At 36.7% G+C, this 18342-nt stretch overlaps 1 protein-coding gene across 4 annotated transcripts in view; it reads right to left on the bottom strand.

Moving 5' to 3' along the window:
- The window catches only part of LOC130141938 (transportin-1-like), a 77954-nt gene that overhangs the window by 15254 nt on the left and 44358 nt on the right, over positions 1-18342 (bottom strand). For all 4 annotated transcript variants that reach the window (XM_056323233.1, XM_056323236.1, XM_056323235.1 and 1 more), the window contains 13 exons: positions 17799-17921; positions 13683-13801; positions 10201-10261; positions 9699-9867; positions 7483-7635; positions 6129-6354; positions 4982-5153; positions 3390-3476; positions 2501-2608; positions 2130-2288; positions 1946-2033; positions 725-823; positions 363-458 (listed from right to left, as the gene is read on the bottom strand). In XM_056323233.1, the coding sequence (XP_056179208.1) occupies positions 363-458; positions 725-823; positions 1946-2033; positions 2130-2288; positions 2501-2608; positions 3390-3476; positions 4982-5153; positions 6129-6354; positions 7483-7635; positions 9699-9867; positions 10201-10261; positions 13683-13801; positions 17799-17921 (1660 nt within the window). The remainder of the gene's footprint in view (positions 1-362; positions 459-724; positions 824-1945; positions 2034-2129; positions 2289-2500; positions 2609-3389; positions 3477-4981; positions 5154-6128; positions 6355-7482; positions 7636-9698; positions 9868-10200; positions 10262-13682; positions 13802-17798; positions 17922-18342) is intronic.

Raw genomic sequence — 18342 nt, 5'->3', positions numbered from 1 at the left:
TCAAACACTAGGCATATATATACAGTACATGCATATTAAAATCAGTGTAAAGCCAATAAGTCTTTAAGTGCTATTGCATACATTTGTCATATTGTATACATAAATAAAATTAGAAGAATACTTAAATAGATCATGAATAAATATTAAATGTTATAAAGGTGTGAAATCAATAACTTTAATAATCTAGATATGATAGATGCTTTGCTACAAGACAGACTTGTAAGAGCTTTTGCAAAACAAGTTGGTTTTGCTTACAAAAGCCAAATACATAGCAATAAAATAACTCCTATGCAATTTTTTTAATCCTTATTAAAAAATAATAACTAATTCCCTTCACCATGAATGGTTCAGTTTTTGGGTACCTGTGTTCTCTAACAATGTCTTTGGTGTGTTGGGTCTGTTAATTATTTCTACAAGCTGGTGCAACACCATTGGAATATAAGGCTGCATCTCTATACCTGAAACAGCCAAAAAGAAACATTCAGAAGAAAATGATCATTAATATACATAATCTATTTAAAACTGGTACATTTAACTTACTGTCAAGGACAAGAATATAAAATTTAAATTAAATTTTAACATGAAAGTATCACTAAAACAAACAACAAAAAACCAAACAAAAAACCCCCACCAACCTAAGAACAACCCCCTAAAACCACCACCCAGACAAACCATTGTAAATGTGCAAAAAAAAAAAAAAAAAAAAAAATATTAAAAGTCTTACCCATCTGGATGGAGATTTCTCCAATTGCCCAGGTGGCATTGTTACACACAGAAATGTATTCAGGGTTTAGGTTGGTTCCCAAAATGGGCATGAAATCAGCTATAAAGTACAACATTTTAAATTCTCATTACACAATACAACCATCTTGTCCCATTAGTGTAAGATCATGGGGAGGGAACAAAAGGTTTTAAAACATTGTGTAAGCTTATTTAAATTCTTGTTAATTCAGGTGTAATGCTTTACAAGAGTTGTATTTATGCTATATATCAGATTAACCTGGATTTTAAAACCTAAGCAGATCAACACAAATCTTTTCAAACTACGATTTAAAAATATTTCTAATAGTAATTTCTAATTACCTTTATGTAACTTTAGAAACCTTTTTTCTCCCCTTCCTGGGGGTAGGGGAAAAAACCCCACACCTGGATAACTATGTATTCATCTGTGCTAAAAAACAACTAAACAAAAGCAAACAAAAAAACCCCAAACACACACCCCCAAACAACCCCAACAACAAAAACAAAATCCACCAACCCCCCCCCCCAAAAAAACCCCAACAGCCAACAAAAATGAAGTCTAGAAAGAAAATCAGAGCCTTGATTAAATTTTAATAAAATATTAGTCACAGTGACAGATTATAACATCTGCCAAATAAATTTTAAATTCCAAGCCTATTCAAGCATTCATTTGCTAAGTTAAGTGTATCTTCAAGAGTATCTGAAGGAAAAGACAGTGAATAATGTGGGAGTGTATAACTAATGCTACTTCCCTACTAAAATTAAAAACAAAACAACAAAAAAAACCCCAAAACCTACCCTCTAGCCAAGTTTTCTAATTTCAATATATATAAATAATATGCAACAATAGATACTAGTAGAACAAAAAAAGCTACAAATTAAAAAGTTTATCAAAGAAAGCAGCTGTTCTAATTGAAGTCTAAGTACATCTGTTTAGCTGTATTCCAGCTCAACAGGAAGCATGTTACATTATCAAAATCAAGAAGTAAAATGAACTTTTACACTGTCTACAAAAAGAACAACATGTCTTAAACACACAGTTTGAAGGAAAAAAAAGACTACAGACCCTTACTAATGAAGGAAAATGAAAACTTACAACACCATGACAAGGCAAGGCACAGAAAAGGGAACTTAACAATGGCTAAACCAGCCTCTTATCAGTTTGTAAAACATGTTAATTATTTAATATATAAAAGAAACATACCGATGCAAGGCTTAACGTGCTGAAAACACGCCTTTGTCAGATCACCTAACAATGCAAAAGAACTCTGCCGTACCTCAGGCATTTTATCCTAAAGAGAGGAAGAAAAAAAATCTGACAATTCTAGAAGTGTTTCTGATTCTCTTAAGAACGAAAATCCTTGGATTAAACAGGTTACTCATCTCACCTGCATGCATTGGTACATTAATGTCAGGATATTACTGCAAGCCACCAGCTGTTCAATGTTGCCTCCAAGTCCTTCAGCTAAACCACTGAGTAAGTCAAGAGCCACAATCATGAAATCTTTATCTGGAGCCTCATATTGGTCTGGCTGAGCATTATGCAACTGCAATAAATAAGTACGCATTTTCAAAATGAGTATTAGATATTCTCAGGGCTATGCATAAAAGTAAAAAAAATTAGTTTCAGAACTGCAGCTTCATTTAAATATTCAGTGGTTAATACTATAAATCTCCCTGCAGACCCATAACTTTACATAGTTAATACACTGGTATAAGGAGATATTCTGAAAACATCAGAATAGCAATAGAAAAATACCATGGCTTGTGCAAGAGTCTTCTGAACCAGATTTACACAACGCTGGTACACAGGTTCACAGTATGGAAGAAAGCCAGATTGCAAGGCAGTAGCAACTGATGACAGGCACTGAAATAAAACAAATAAACAAACAAATGAGATACACACACACTAACTTTCCTCAACCCCCGAAGTGCCTTTTACTTGGGAGAGGTGAATTAGAAGTATTTTAAGTATACCCACAAGTAACTGATTAAGTAAAAACAACCTAGAAAGGCAGTACCGATTAGCTGAGCCAAGGCAACTGTCAGCTAATTGTTACTCTCTCCTGTGTATGTCACTTGAGAAAATTTTGCAGAAGCAGCATCTTCTTAGAGGTGGCCAAGAAATTTCATATGAAGACAGTTACTATAATTCAGCTAGAACTTATACTAAACTTCAGTATCCTGACTGTGTACAAGCCCTAACATTACCCAAGAGTTACAAAACTAATTTCTCTAGAAGTGTTTCCCTGCATTACACTTGGAAAGTACAGAGAATAGACTACATGGTCTGGTTCATACCTTCAGCCTGTCTGATAATAGTTTTAAAAGAGGGATGAAGGGAGAGTGAGGAGAAAAGACAAGAACAATAGGGGGATAGAACTTTTTTTTTTTTTAAATAATCTGAAAGAAAACACTCAAGAGTAGCAGGAAAAAAAACCCTAAAACCTAAGAGATTTCTGCTAAACCTAATGACATTTCCTTAGTCACAAGATTTTTCTCACTACAATTCATAATATTTTTTCCATAATGGGAAATACCTAACACTGTCAGCTTTTATTAGTCACACTTCCTAGTAGGAGCATCTTTAGTAAAAGGGGTAATTCCTAAAAGAAGTTGATAAAACATGCTCAAATTTTAATGTTTACCTCTAATAAAGGGAAGAGATCTTTATCTTCATCCTTCAACATGTTCCACTTCTGGATTAACGGAGGCATTAGCATCTGAATATACTCCTGTTTAGGATGAAAATGCATCAGCTACTGAAACACTTCACTGCATACTAGTTTATTTCAAAGCTAGAAAACTGATATATTAAGAATTGATATATTCTACTTTTTCAGCAAAAGAAAATTGATATACTGTAATAATTGTTGCAATATGTAGAAGTAGTTTAATATTAGAATTTACAATTTATGTGTCAAGATTTTTTGCTGAGGCACTTAAGTAGCTTTGCAAGAACAAATCTTTTCCTCTAGGTTTGGCTTCAGTCTAGCAACTTTTAATAGCTACCTGGGTTGTTGCAAGTCTATAGGATTGCTTCAGGGCCTACAGAAAATGTTTTTACTGGCAATGCAATCTGGCCGTGCATCTGCCACCTGCTTTTCTCAACCATCTCCCATTGCCCCTGATGCTACAACCCTATCCCCCCAAGTTCCTGAAACCTCTTCCTCAAGCAACTACTCATCGATGAAGTAATTTTCTATTCCCTCAGCAGGGTGCACTTATCAATTCTGTATAAAGATATTGCATCTTCCCTGCCACTGCTGTCACAGTCACAAGGATATTAAACAAAGCATCCCTGTAGTACTGTTGTTCCCAGAAAGCATCTAGAGAGCCAACAGATGCTGCCAGCTAATGCTGTGTCCAAAGATACAATATTTTAAGTGACTGAAGAAAGTCCCACCATCACCAGGAGCTCCCATTTAGCTTCCTCCTGGTGCTGTCAAATATCAAGCTGGCCAGGGCCAGAGAGAGATTGGAAAAAAGATGTCCTTTGATGGTGTGGAGTCTTGGACAGCAAATAAAATGCCATGGCAACAATCCAAATTGTTTTATTCTAGTATGTCTATTTCATGTGAAGCACTATGGAGAAATAAATCAAGTTTCAATAGTCATCATAAGATGCATGTGACATGTATGCACATCCTATTAATGAACATATGTACATTACAACCCCCCCCCGCTATATTCGCCTGTGTGTTATCTGTGCTTTGTCCAAAGGATTCTGTGGTTTTATATATAAAGAATGCATGTCTTTCCTACACTCTGATAAAGCAATTTCTAATGATAATGTGCTCCAATACATTGGAAAGATACAGAGCAGCTTAGCTATACTGAAAATGGTTACAAAAATTAAAAAAAATCAACAAAAGTCAGTCATAAGAAATTAGCATACACATTCCACCATTTTCTTTAAAGCCTCATTTCATATCTATATTGATATATACATATCTCCTCTGAGCTGAAAAATTCAGAGAATGAGGAAAAAAGTCACAATAATGAGAAGCACATTTTACAAGCCACCACACACAATTATTTATTCAAAATGGGGAATATTTGTGTAGTGGGAAAACTACATGCAGTCTATGTATTTTACAAGTAAATATTTATTACTATTGAAGCCTACACAGAAAGGTCAGCTTTTCCATTTTATAACATGTAAAGCACACTACAAAACCCACCAAAACAGTTTTTCAATATATGACAAGTGTTTCTACAGAACGTAAGGTATACTCACGGGTTTATTTAGATGATGTCCTACAGAATCTGCTAGAGTTCCTATAGCATCATAAAGAATGAGCAGGTTTTTATGCTGGTATTTACTAAATGCGAAGACCAAAGTGTCAAGTATATATGCAAGATAAGGAACAAGCTCTGTACAAGCCTCCTCTTCTAGAGTAGCAAAGGCACTGAATGACAAAAAACCCACCCCAAACAGGTCAGTCAGTATCTTGGAAAAAACAAAACAAGACCACCCCGAAATGTCCCACACTACCCATTTCTTTTTAAATATAGAACTGTATTTATTCCTCAAATTCATCCAAGGTACTTTTTCAAAATGGTATTACTGAGACAAACTCAGCCTATTTTGATTGAACATAGATACAGCTCTTATATTCGGATGAGAAAATTTAAAAATATTCCTGTAAATCCTGTTATGCATACATGTTAAAGATCTAATTCTGCTTTATGAAGAAACTTTCTTGGCAGCCTGCTGTGTACACTCCTGCCCCACACAAACTGACATGTAAAAACTTTATTTGCTGAACTTCCTGCACGAGGGGGGGGAGGGGAGAGAGGGGGAGAGAGGAGGTGGGGAGAGGGGGGTGGAGGGGGGGGAGAGGGGGGAGGGGGGGGGAAGAGGGGGAGGGGAAGGGGGGAGGGGGAGACTGGCTGGGTGAGCAACTGTACTGTGCATCACTCGTTTTCTTCTCTCCCTTCCCTTTTGATTTCTTTCCTCTCCCCTTCTCCCTCCTTTCCATTATAATGGTTATTGTTATTATTGTTCTTTTTGTTTTATTTTATTTCAATTATTAAATTGTTCTTATCTCAACCTTTGAGTTTTACATTCCCTTCTGATTCTCCTCCCCATCCCTCTGGGTGAGGGGGGAGTGAGTGAGTGGCTTCGTGGCACTTAGTTACCAGCTGGGGTTAAACCACAACAAATGGAGAAGAGAATACAAAGTATCTGTTTTTATTTTATTACAGCTTGGAGTAATTTGTGACTACTTCAGAAGATGCTGAACCTACTCCAATTTAAAAGGAAAAAAAAATACATTATGAGCTAGAAATGGAGTCATGCATTCATCAATAAAGGCATTAAAATAGTTTCCCATGAAAAAGCACTGTCATGGATAGTGCTTTTTGTTTAAGATTTGGCTCACCTGCAGGCAGCTTCTTGTACTCTTTTGTTGCTATCCAGAATACGCTTTAGCAACTCAGTCATTAATGGCTTCAAGTATGTGTCTGGGGGTTGACTAACTACCCAGTGTGCATAGCGACTAAGAGTCCAGCATGTAATGGAGCGCACAAGAGCCTTTTTGTTAGAGAGGCACTGAATGAGGTGAGGGATCAGCTCAGGAAGATAAGGAATCATACCCTGCATGCATCCTAGAAGGAAAAATATAGCTATTACAGTATGAGAATTAGAAAACGTAATAAAACTTTTTGTTATTTCCTAGAAGGGATGTATTTTCATCCTTTATCATGTAGTAATACATTTTAACAATATACAAAGCAAGCCTAACTAATTTATGTTAAGTCCTAAAAAGAAACCTCACCACAAACAATAATTAAAATCCCCAAAGTTACATTCATTTCAATTACTTTTCTACTTCATTACTTCCCCAACCCCGAAAAATTCTGCTTCATTAAATGGATTATAGCAAGAATATCCAAATAAAATTAGTTTATAAAGCTTGGAAGTCTTATGCCAGTCTACTCAGAGTGACCAAGAGACAAGAAGAGAAAGATTAGGCCTTGATAACAAGCAATCCTATCATTAAAAAGTATTCCTTAAGAAATTTAATTTTCTTCTTGTTTTCTCTTAATATCACACAAATACTGACCAGCAATAAAAGCTACACACTAAGCCAGCAAGGGCAGCAATACACTGAGATTTGCCAAGGTACTAACTTTTACCTTGCTTGACTTGAAATCAAAACCAACAAAAAAGTTTTCTAGCAACAAAGAAAAAGTATGTTCACTAGACACTAGGAAAAGATAGACCCAAACATATTCCTTCAGTTTGCAAAATGAACAGAGATGCTGGAAATGCAGGCAAAAAGCCAAGCCTGTGAGTAAATACAAAGAAATGGAAGTTATCACATTAAAATCAGTGACATCCAGAGAAAGCAGCTCAGGGCACTGAAGTCACAGGACAGGTCTTCTCCGTTTCTGAAAGCACTGAATGAAATGTAAGGCTCAAATTTATTAATTATTCCTGTTGCATCAAATCAAGGTAGTACTTCATGAGAGACCAATAAATATATGCTGCAGAGTTAAGAAAGGGAGGAATGTAAGAAATTAAGTTATTTAGCTTCCAAAACATGCATAGATTTGAAAATGGAAAATTAAATAACTTCAGTCACCAACTAGTAGATGTAGAGATTAATTACCAAAACCAAATCAGCTAAGGACACATACTTGTTTGCACAAGTAAACTTACCTAGAAGAAATCACAGAGCTGTTTTAAAACCAATCATAAGTTCAGCAACCTGATATGCACTGCTGCCTTACCTTCAGCAATTGCTCCAAGAACAAGGATACCAGATTCTTTAACTACCCATTCGGGATGGAAGAGTAATTCCTTCAAAAGGGGCAAGATGTGTGGCAGAAGTTCATCACGAAATACATTAGCCAGGACATCTAAAGCAGCAGCAGAACATTTCCCTGAGGGGAATTAACAGTGTTAATCTGCTTATTATACAAGCAGTTGTAGTTAGACAGTATAATCCTCATTTTAAATTTGAGCTGCCAGAGCATTAGGAGGAAAGATAGTTCCATTTCATTACAATACACAGGGATCCACTGTACAAAGCCACAGCTCTTAGAAAGCCATTTTACAGCATTTTTATAGCCACTAAAAGGACTTATACACTGGGGATATTAAAACACTCACTGGCAGGAACCACACCATTATATTGCAACATTATATACACTACATAATTTCAGGATGGTGTAACACCATGGAAGAGGGAAGGTCTGTGACATGAATGTAACATACTGGAGAAACTAAGGAGAAATAGCCTAAAAATATTTGCAATTGATTAAAAAGAAAATGTTCAAACATGATCCATGTATCAAAAAAAAAAAAAAAAAGTCATCAATCTCTAGAGACTGAAAGAAATTCACTGAACTCTGCTCTGAGCTTTTATATCTTACACCTAATTTTGTGATGCACCAATACAAAGAATACCACCTCAAAATCTGTTTGAAAGTTTTAATCTCATATTTTTAGCACACAAAAGCTCATAAAAAACCAACTTCAAAGCATGACTCAGAAATCCTTAATCTGGTTTTCTGCTGTGGTGCTGTCATATCAAGAAAAATAATGCTAAGATGGATTTATAAAGAATGCCTGCATTACAGAATTTATACTGCACTTTTTTTGCTTATTATGATCTCATTTCCTTCTTAATCTGTCAGAAACTATCCAACTGGAACAAAAGTATATACAAGACATGTAATCAGGCAAAATATACACAGCAAATGTAACATGCAAAAATCCCAAACTGGACCTAAACTGCTAGAGGGCCCAAACAGGACACAGAAGTTTCCAGTTGGGAGGTAGCAACTGCTAGAATAGATAATAAATAGATAGCTCTGCTCTTAGATTATGTCCAACAAGTTTGAAGAAAACAAAACACAAGCCCTCAACTCAGAGCAGATCTCCACTGCAAAGCAATAACAAACAGCACAGACTCCCCAAGACCTGCTGCTTTCAGCTAAGACTGTTTCAGCTTTCTACTAGAGGAAAAAAAGGCAGGCTCCCATATTTAGTTAACAGGTTTCATTAGTAAGCAATGCTGCTAATTGTCAGGCTGTGCTGACGTTTCCTCTCTGTTCAAATTGGAAGTAAAATATAGAACACTGAATAAGAAATAGAGCACACAATTCTGAATTGCAGATAATCAAAATTCTCTCAAGTCCAGATGACATACATCAAAAGAGATTTCTTAACTGTTCTGTTCGCTCTTTCCTAGTCAGCTTTAGCTTCCTCACAATCTTAACCAAAACTGTGGACCATTGGGTGCCCTCTGTCATTTCAGCTACATTTTTTAGAAAATATGTATTTAATTCTGCAATTTCTACACACAATGACTACAAGAACAGCATTATGAATTTAAAACTATAAAAAGTTTTACAAAAGGTAAGCATATTTGTACTTATTTTCTTCTAAAATAATAATAATTTTAAAAGTTTAGATATGTCTCAAAGTTGTTTGATTCATAAGCTTCAAGGTACATTCATCTGTACTACATCTGAACTACCCGTAATGGTTGTCAGTAGTAGCATGTTCAAATGGAAGTGGCAGGAAATCAAACACACAAACCAGATTTAGAGGGAAGACTGAAGAAAGCATTATTAAGCTTCCTCAAGTTAAGAATGTGTAAGACATTTTAAATTAATAACAGGTGATCCATGATTTGTAGAATTAAAATTCAAAATCCAAAGCTTCTGTTGAATTGCACACAGTAGATGTTTGAAGCTCTATCGGTCATATTTGAAATAAGCTTACAGATGGCTAGCTTTTGTCAATAGTTACATAGGCAAAACACCACCTGAAAGACTTCCCCCTCTGCCCCAACCACCAATTATATCAGTAGATAGTTCTTTTTCTATTCAAAACAAAGCCTCAGTATTCCTATACGCAAACTCCTCTTTTTTACTATAGTTCTTGTATTATGTAAGTAGCTATATTTTAAAACATTTTACACATTACTTTGACATACTTAAATTCCAGTCAGAAATAGTATCATCATCATCAAGATCATCGTCATCATTGTCATCATCTTCAATACCATCTTCTTCATGTTGCTGAGCTACTGTCCGTGAACGATGAAAACGAGGTCTTATGTCCTGTTCACTATCTGGAATAGCTTCATCTTCTTCAACATCCCCCTATCATCAAAATCTTTTGTCAGATAAACTAGTGCAACTATAATGCTCAAGGAAATTAAGAATGTAATGTAAATTTTAGTTCAAGATTTTATAAGCATATGAAAGATTCACATCCCACTTGTGCTGCCCAGCTAACTAAAAATGCCATTGTTCCTGCAACAAACATGGCAGTAGTCGCATTTAGTTTTTGGAACAGCATACCTTGCCCCAGAAAGCTAGATCCTTATTGAACAGATGGCAGACAAGATCTAGCCTACCAGCTCAATCATTCTGATTTACAAGTCAGAAGCAAATCAGATAATCTTACTGAGTATAAAAGAAATCAATGCTTACCTTTAACAGAATAATATCAATCTCTGAATATTTCATACCATTTACCAACACAGGTATCAGTCTACAAAAAAAATATTGATACATATTAAGAAAGAAGAACCTGGTAATTACCAGTCTATCAGGCTCACTTCAGTCCCTGGTAAAATTAGGGAGAAGGTTATCCTCGGAGTTATTGAGAAACACTCAAGAGACAATGCAGTCATTGGTCATAGCCAGCATGGGTTCACAAGGGGAAAGTCCTGCTTGACCAACTTAATTTCCTTTTGTGACAAGGTCACCCATCTAGTTGACCAAGGGAAGACAGTAGACATAGGGGTTTTTGGATTTTAGAAAAGCTTTTGATACTGTCTCTCACAGTATCCTTCTGGACAAGAGGTCCAGCACACAGCTAGACAAGTCCATAATACACTAGGTGACCAGGTGGCTGACTGATTGGGCTCAAAGAGTTGTAGTAAATGGGGTTACATCAGGCTGGTGGCCAGTCACCAGTGGGGTTCCCCAGGGCTCAATTCTAGGGCCAGTGATCTTCAATGTTTACTCTTAAGGATGGAAGTCTAACCACATTAAGCCCTCCTATCCTATCCCTTTCTGATTACTTCAAGTATTGCCCCTTAAGGCAAGTTCCCAACAATGCAGAGATCTTGACATTAGTCATTAGCCTATATCAGAACTTTACTTAGTTATTAAACTGGTTATGGTCGTGGGATTCCAATGGTACTGATGTATGGTCAAAAAAAAAAAAAAAGTACTAGGGGATGTCCTGGTTTCAGCTGAGATAGAGTTAATTTTCTTTTTAGTAGATGGTGTATGCTGTGTTTTGGATTTGGTGTGAGAACAGTGTTGATAGTATAAACATTACCTAGCAACAAGCAAAAACATCAGTGTGCTAAGTCAAGGGCTTTTCAGTTTCTCAGGCCCTACCAGTGAGAGAGCTAGAGGGGCACAGGAAATTGGGAGAGAACACAGCCAGGACAGGCAACCCAAGCTAGCCAAAGAGGTATTCCATACCATATGGTGCCATGCTTGGGGAAGGAGGAAGGGGGGTGTTGCAGCACTCTCCAAACTAGCCAGCTGCAACAAGGTCTTTTATTATTTCATACCAGCATACTCTTCATGCCAGTCCCTCTACTGCCTACTCCTAATCTCTCCTTATCCAGGTCACATATTCTCTCTGCTTCTTCCTTGGCTGGTCTCTCTTCACTGGCTGCCCAACCTCTTAACAGAACCAGCACCTTGTCTACATCAGCCAACCCACTGCCCCTGAAGCCAGCCCACAGCTGTATGTTATCAATGTTAATTAACCAAGCTTCATAGGAGAAGGCAGCAGAGGGACTAGCATGAAGAGTATGCTGGTATGTGATGGTAAAAAATCTTATTGCAGCTGGCTAGTTTGGAGAGTGCTGTGACAGGGGGGGACATTTGGAGTGATAGTGATTGTCTTCCCAAGTAACCATTATGTGAGATAGAGCCCTGCTTTCCTGGGGATGGCTGAGCACCTGCCTGCCCATGGGAAGCAGTGAATGAATTCCTTGATTTGCTTTGCTTGTGTGCGCGGTTTTTGCTTTCCCTATTAAACTGTCTTTATTTCAACCCATGAGTTTTCTTGCTTTTACTCTTCCAATACTCTTCCCCCATCCCACTGTGGGGTAAGTGAGCAAGCAGCTGTGTGGGGCTTAGTCACCAGCTAGGGTTAAACCACAACAGAGGAAAAAAGTCAAATAATTCACATAAAAACACATTCATTACAAAAAGAAACCCACAAAAATATGTATTACAAGCCAAATCAAGGTAATACTGAAATCGCCATAGACTGTCTCAGCACCAGTGACAGACTCAATCCCTGTATATTCTGCAGCTGAGGAGCATTCTTTCTGAAGGTACTCAGGCCACCAATAATATTCGTGCATCTCAACGGCACATTACTATTCCTTCATTGAAAGTTCAGAAGGTAAGTATTCTGATTAACACCCATTCATTGTCATTTCTGCAGCATACTTCATGAAGTATGCAGGAGCTATATATTTTAAAAGAAAGCCTACAGGAGCAAAATGGAACAAGATATTAAACAAGTTTTTAGAAGATCTTGTCCCACAATGTAATATTAAAAAAAAAATAAGATTTTCATCAAGTATTAGCAAATTTATATAGCTCCCTAGCCAAAAAGAACTCACCAACAAACAAGTTGCTTTTAACAAATTGAAACATCAAAACACTGAAAGATAAGAGGTATGTAATGTTACTCTTATCTGTTTTTCTAGAAATTTAAAAGCTTCTTAAAAATCCCCAACAACCAAGGATGAAGCTGTTGCAGTGTCAATGTTCATGTAGGCCAGAAGAGGTTTAAGTTTTATACTGAGAAGGTGATTAGTATTAATATATGTGTTGGGAAGGGAGCAGGTAGAATCAAAAACTGTGCTATCATTCTTTTGAGCTATAAAAAGGAGTTAAGTAAAAACATTTTAACTTAAACATAATTTCTCATAACCTTAGTTCTCCCATTTTCAACTTCTATTCCTGTACTGCTACAGTAGGTGTTTTAATCTCAATTCTTGGCTTTCTAATTGCTTATGAAAACTGCAATTTTAACACACACCCCCTTTTTCTTTTTTAACTTGCTTTACATCTAAAAAGGTAATTTTGGCTGAAACTAATGTGTCTCTTCTCTCAATATCTCAACTGGAAGAACAGAATCACAGACAAAACTGCTCTAGTATTTTAAAAAACCTTCCATGCATGTGTCAAAAACAGAGTCTCCATTTACTGGGAACACTGAAGAATTAATTTCCTATTGCAAGTCTTCAGATTAGTCTGGAAAAAAGTTATAAGCACTGTTGCAGACATGCAGATGTTGAAGTCGCAAACATGGACATTCATTCCCATTCAATCAAGGATCTATATTTTAAAGCTTAGGATAACTTTTTGAAATGTGAAAAAAACCCTACTGTCAGTCTGAAGAAGTATGAAAAAATGTTATACATGCTTTCTTCAAATTTAAATTGCAGTGGCAATTGATATGAAATTGATTCCTAAATCTAAATGATCTTGTCATCTTGTTATGTTCTTCATAAAGGTAGGGAATCCCTGGCATGACTATGCACATAGAAGCATTGCAGAGATGCTCACAATAGCAGTTGTCAAGACAACATGTTCATGGTACACCAGATATTACAGGTAATGTCATGTGGAGATATTTAAGCTTAAGCGCATGTTAGCATACCTTTGCATCCATCTGATGCTTAACAGGCTGTTAAGCTCGAGGTAAAGCACCAGTGACAGAGTTTAGGTTGGTTTTTGAGCCAAGTGAAATCCTCAGAAGTCTTTTCAGTGACCTCTGCGCTACAACACACAAGAACTATAGGAACCTCCTTCTAAGCAAACAGCAAGCTAGATACAGTCTCTATAAAAGTAGCCAGGAACAAGTCAACTGAAGTTTGAAGATGACTATTTCAACATAACTAGGAGTTGTAATTCTTAATACTTACTTAGTAAGATGCCGACATAATACATCTTTACAAATTGGCTGTTCAGCCAAAGTCAGCCAAAACTCGCAAGCCTCCAAAGCCACATTTTCATCTTGGTCCTGGGTCCTTTGAAGCATATACTACACAACAACAACAAAATTACTTGCATAAGATATAAATTTGTAAGTGCCCAGAAGAAACTATCAACATTGCAAAGTGTGTTTGCAAAACCAGACTATGCTACCAGAGTAATTTTGTTTCTTTGAGGCAAGGGGAAGAAACAGATATAATAGACTACTTAAGGCTATGGTGAGAATAAGACAGGGACACTTATTTCTTAATGCTAGATCATTCAGATTTTAAGTTTCTTCACTACTTAAGTATGAACATTATTACCAAGAAACTATAGAAAGAGACCCAAGATAATAAACAGCAGTATCCTGAGAATAGTTTTGGTGGTGGATTTGTTGTTTGGTTGTTGTTTTTTTTTTTTAATATTATTTACCACTCCCTCTCCTTTGTCCTTTTAAATAAAAAGGGTACAACTATACACTTAGTAAAATGGAAATAGTTTTTATATCCAGTACCATAAAAATGCTTCCCTTTCAAATCTTGACTACCTAACAGGATGCGATTAAGTAGAATCTGGGGGGGGAAACTCTCACTTTCTTCTAGCATAAATGGTAATTCAGAGATTCAGTATCAAATCTTTAAGCTTGCTATTAAAATTTAATCTCCCTTAAACAAAAAATAATCAGATACCTGCATAAACAGAAAACTTAGTGTATACCATGGCTACATCAGTTTCTTATACACAATTGTCAAAACAATTTAGTGAAGATGCTTGCAACTTCCAACATAGTAATTTCTGCATTCTTCCATGCAAGCCCTTATTTCTAAAACAGTTGGTTCTTCCACTCATTTTAGAAGCCTCATGGGAAGCCCATGCAGCTACCTTTCCTCACACATGGATTTTAAATGAGCAAAGGAAATCTTTCTTTAGAATACCGTTTTATTCTCAAAATTAAATAGAACGGGGTGACTTATGTTATCCTTTTGCATTTCAGGGATGCAAAATTTGCCACAAACACACCCCTTCCTACAGGACTGCACTAAGCTGCAAGTATTTCCTAAAGGGTCACTACTGTGATTAAGAACTCAACTCACAGTAACAGAAATATTGCTCTATTCCGAGTTGTCAACAGATTACAGCTCAAAAAAAAGTTGACAAGTGTCCTACCCATTATAAGCAAGATTTCATTAAAGCACCTGAAGTGATTTGACATTTTTCCCCAGAGGGCTTGAAAATCCACTGTTTTGTTGTATCCAGTTATTTGTCACAAAGACAAAAACATAATGTCAAAAATAATCCCTGTTTGAAGATGTGCCTTACACTGTCATTTCATCTTTAAGTATGCATTCTAGTATATGCTCCATGAAGATAGCAGTAGCTTGAAAAGGCTACACTCAGTGGTATACGATAGCCATATACACAGCCTGGAAATCATAGACGGGTTTGGGTTGGAAAGGACCTTAAAGATCACCTAGTTCCAAACCCCCTGCCATGGGCAGGGACACCTTCCACTAGACCATGTTGCTCAAAGCCCCATCCAACCTGGCCTTGAACACTTCCAGGGATGGGGCATCCACAACTTCTCTGGGCAGCCTGTTCCAGTGTCTCACCACTCTCATAGTGAAGAATTTCATCCTAATATCTAATCTAAAGCTACCCCCTTTCAGTTTAAAACCATTACCCCTCATCCTATCACTACACTCCCTGATAAAGAGTCCCTCCCCATCTTTCCTGTAGGTCCCCATAGTAAAAACACTAATACTAGTAACAAAGTAAAGTATAGGAAGAGTATTTGAAGGTGGTTTTTTTTTAAATAGTATTGTGACAAATGTTAATGAGTACTTTTAATAAGCTATAAAGTTCTACTGACTTTAGGTAATAGAAATAGTTGTTTCATAACAACAAGTTACAAAATACCACAGGAAGATTATTCAGAACTGGTCTGCGTACTCTGTAACAGTGTTGTTAGTCTTGTTATGTCAAACCATCAAGAAAAGAATAGCGTGATGCACAAAGCATTAATAACATATCCTTTGAGCAGTAGCAGACATTTTTAACTGAAGAAAGCAACAGGATGTACACAGTCTTATGGCTTCAGCAACAAGCTGAGCTTCTGTGTTATAACTTCGTAACATCAATATACCATTCATTACTTGTAATCTCATTACGCATTGTACAATAAAAAATAAGGAATTTATTCAGAAAGATCTTAGGAGCCATGTGTTCTGCTAAATATGCTCTATGAACATACAAATGCAATCTAGTAACTGAAATCTGTTAGGTCAGTCTACTCCTGACATATCCTGTTGTCACATTCTCAAAGAAAGGAGAAAAAAACCCTAAAACAAAGACACCCCACCCACCCCCACCCAACTCACAAAAAAATTACATATCTGTTTCTGCTCACCTGGAAGTACATGCTCAAAAAACCCACTGAAATCCGAACTCAACCATTCCTACATGCTCCAGAACTTGGCAAGAAAGTTAATACTAAACCTGTCTGCTTCAATAGTATGATGCTGGCCAAGACCTTCTGTCTTAGAATCATTAGATCTTAGAATATGGATCATTAATATTCTTAACTACTTTAAAAGTGATTCTCCATAATCATAAAACAAACCATCATGTGGATAAAAGTTTCTCTCTTTTTAAGACTTCCTCCAGTTAGAGCAGCTACCATCAGCAGCATTCAGCTTGGAGGTATTCAAGCTTCAAAGGGGCAAAACCAGATTCATTTGAATGTTGAACAATAGCCTGTTCTGGGATATTACATTTGCACATAGCAATATGTATACAGAACTGGGGAAATCAATAACAGCACACAGTAGTTCTAAAACCAGGAAGAAAGAAAGAAAGAAAGAAGTCTGAACTTAAGTTATAGAAAAAAAAAATCACTACTACTGTCTTGTAGAGAAGAAGCCTAGTAATAGTTTTCCCAATAGCAAAATACCAGATATAAGGAAAATACAATCTTGGATCTTCTTCTGGTTGGTGACATCATTTCTACCTGCAAAGTCCAGAAGTTCCTTACTGATCTTAGGAGGGTGAAGAGCCAGAGAAGTTATTACTTGATGACAATATAGTCTCTAAAGCTTTATTCTTTCTCTCTCAAAAAAACTCCAAACCCAACCAAACAAAAGAAAAAACCCCAAAACACTTCCAAGTACCAACAATCCTTACTTGTCCTGTGTTACATGAGAACATGTCTGCCAGGGTTGGTGTCATGGAATTTCACACAACAGACAGGCATAACATTGAGGTGATCCATGACAGTCCTGTCTTGCTGTCTAGTCTTCCTCTCTAATGCCTTTCTCCGGGAGCAAAAAAAACCAAATCAACTTAACACCTTCTTCATGTTGTCTGGACCTAGCCCTTATGGAATTTGACACTAGGTTACAACCCATTTGTTCACATGAAGTCTGCATGAGAAACATACTGATCTTCACTATATTTCCAATCTAGCAAGTAGTGTATGTAAAGGCTACCTAGAAACATGAAAATTACAACTCAAACAGTTGAGTAGACAAAAACCAGCTGACAAGTCTGCACTAATCTAGAATGATAAAAGGAAACACTAACCTCTACAACTGAATGCAACGGCAGGCAGCTTCATTAGTAGCTCAAAGAGCATCTCAACTATATAAAATAACATTCCTTATCCTTGTTGTGGTCAAAGGATCCAAAAAAAGGTGACAGCTTCAGTGTGTAAACTGTAGCAGTAGCAGTGCTAGAACTAAGACTTTTAACATGATCTTCTCACCTGTGGTCAAGGCAATGCCTGGCTGCCCTATGGTAGGTATAGCTGATCCTGGCACTTCAGGACCAATTAACTTAATGAAGAATGAACAATTGCCACACACACACATGCATTGTCTGTCAAATGCAACATCAATTTGGCAATTAACTAAAAAAACCCAACAACTTTCGCAACCTCAATCTTGAAGGAAAACGAAGAGTAGGCAAGCACAAGAGTAATGTACCTGTTCTGATAAATGCTTTTAATTTGTTATTATTTCTGCAACCCCAAACATGTTTCAGCTTGCAATCTGGGAAGTGAGACTCACCTCAACTATACTAATCATATGAGGAAGTAGGCGATCCATTCGAACTTCCAACAACATTACCAGAGCTCGGCAAACATTTTTGCGTACTTCAGGCTCCTCATCACCAGCCAGTGCAAAAAGATTCTGTTGGAAAGTAATACCAGTTGAAAAGCCTCAATTCACCTAGTTCAACTTGTATTTAAATTGACATTACTGGCAAACTAAAGTATGCAAACGTACTTCTGTACCCTCCCACCCCATACCTCAGAATACCATATTATTTCTTAAAGACATATGATTTAGCAAACAAACTCTTCAGACTCTCAATGTGTATTGTTAACCAGTGTTTTGGTTATGTGTACATTAGATGCAAGAACATTATTTCCTGAATTATTTTTTTCCCCTAAGCATTAATGAAGTTCTGAAGCTAGAAAATTCCGTCAGTACATAACAGCAGCAAATAAAATACTCTAGATAACCCCAAATATCACCCTTCTAATCCAGTCAGTAGTAGTATTCAGAGACACCCATCATCCAGACTCAGTGACATGATGACCCCTGTACT

The sequence above is a fragment of the Falco biarmicus genome, chromosome W (genome assembly GCF_023638135.1).
Source record: "Falco biarmicus isolate bFalBia1 chromosome W, bFalBia1.pri, whole genome shotgun sequence".
Lineage (NCBI taxonomy): Eukaryota > Metazoa > Chordata > Aves > Falconiformes > Falconidae > Falco > Falco biarmicus.
This window is presented reverse-complemented; position numbering and strand designations above follow the sequence as displayed.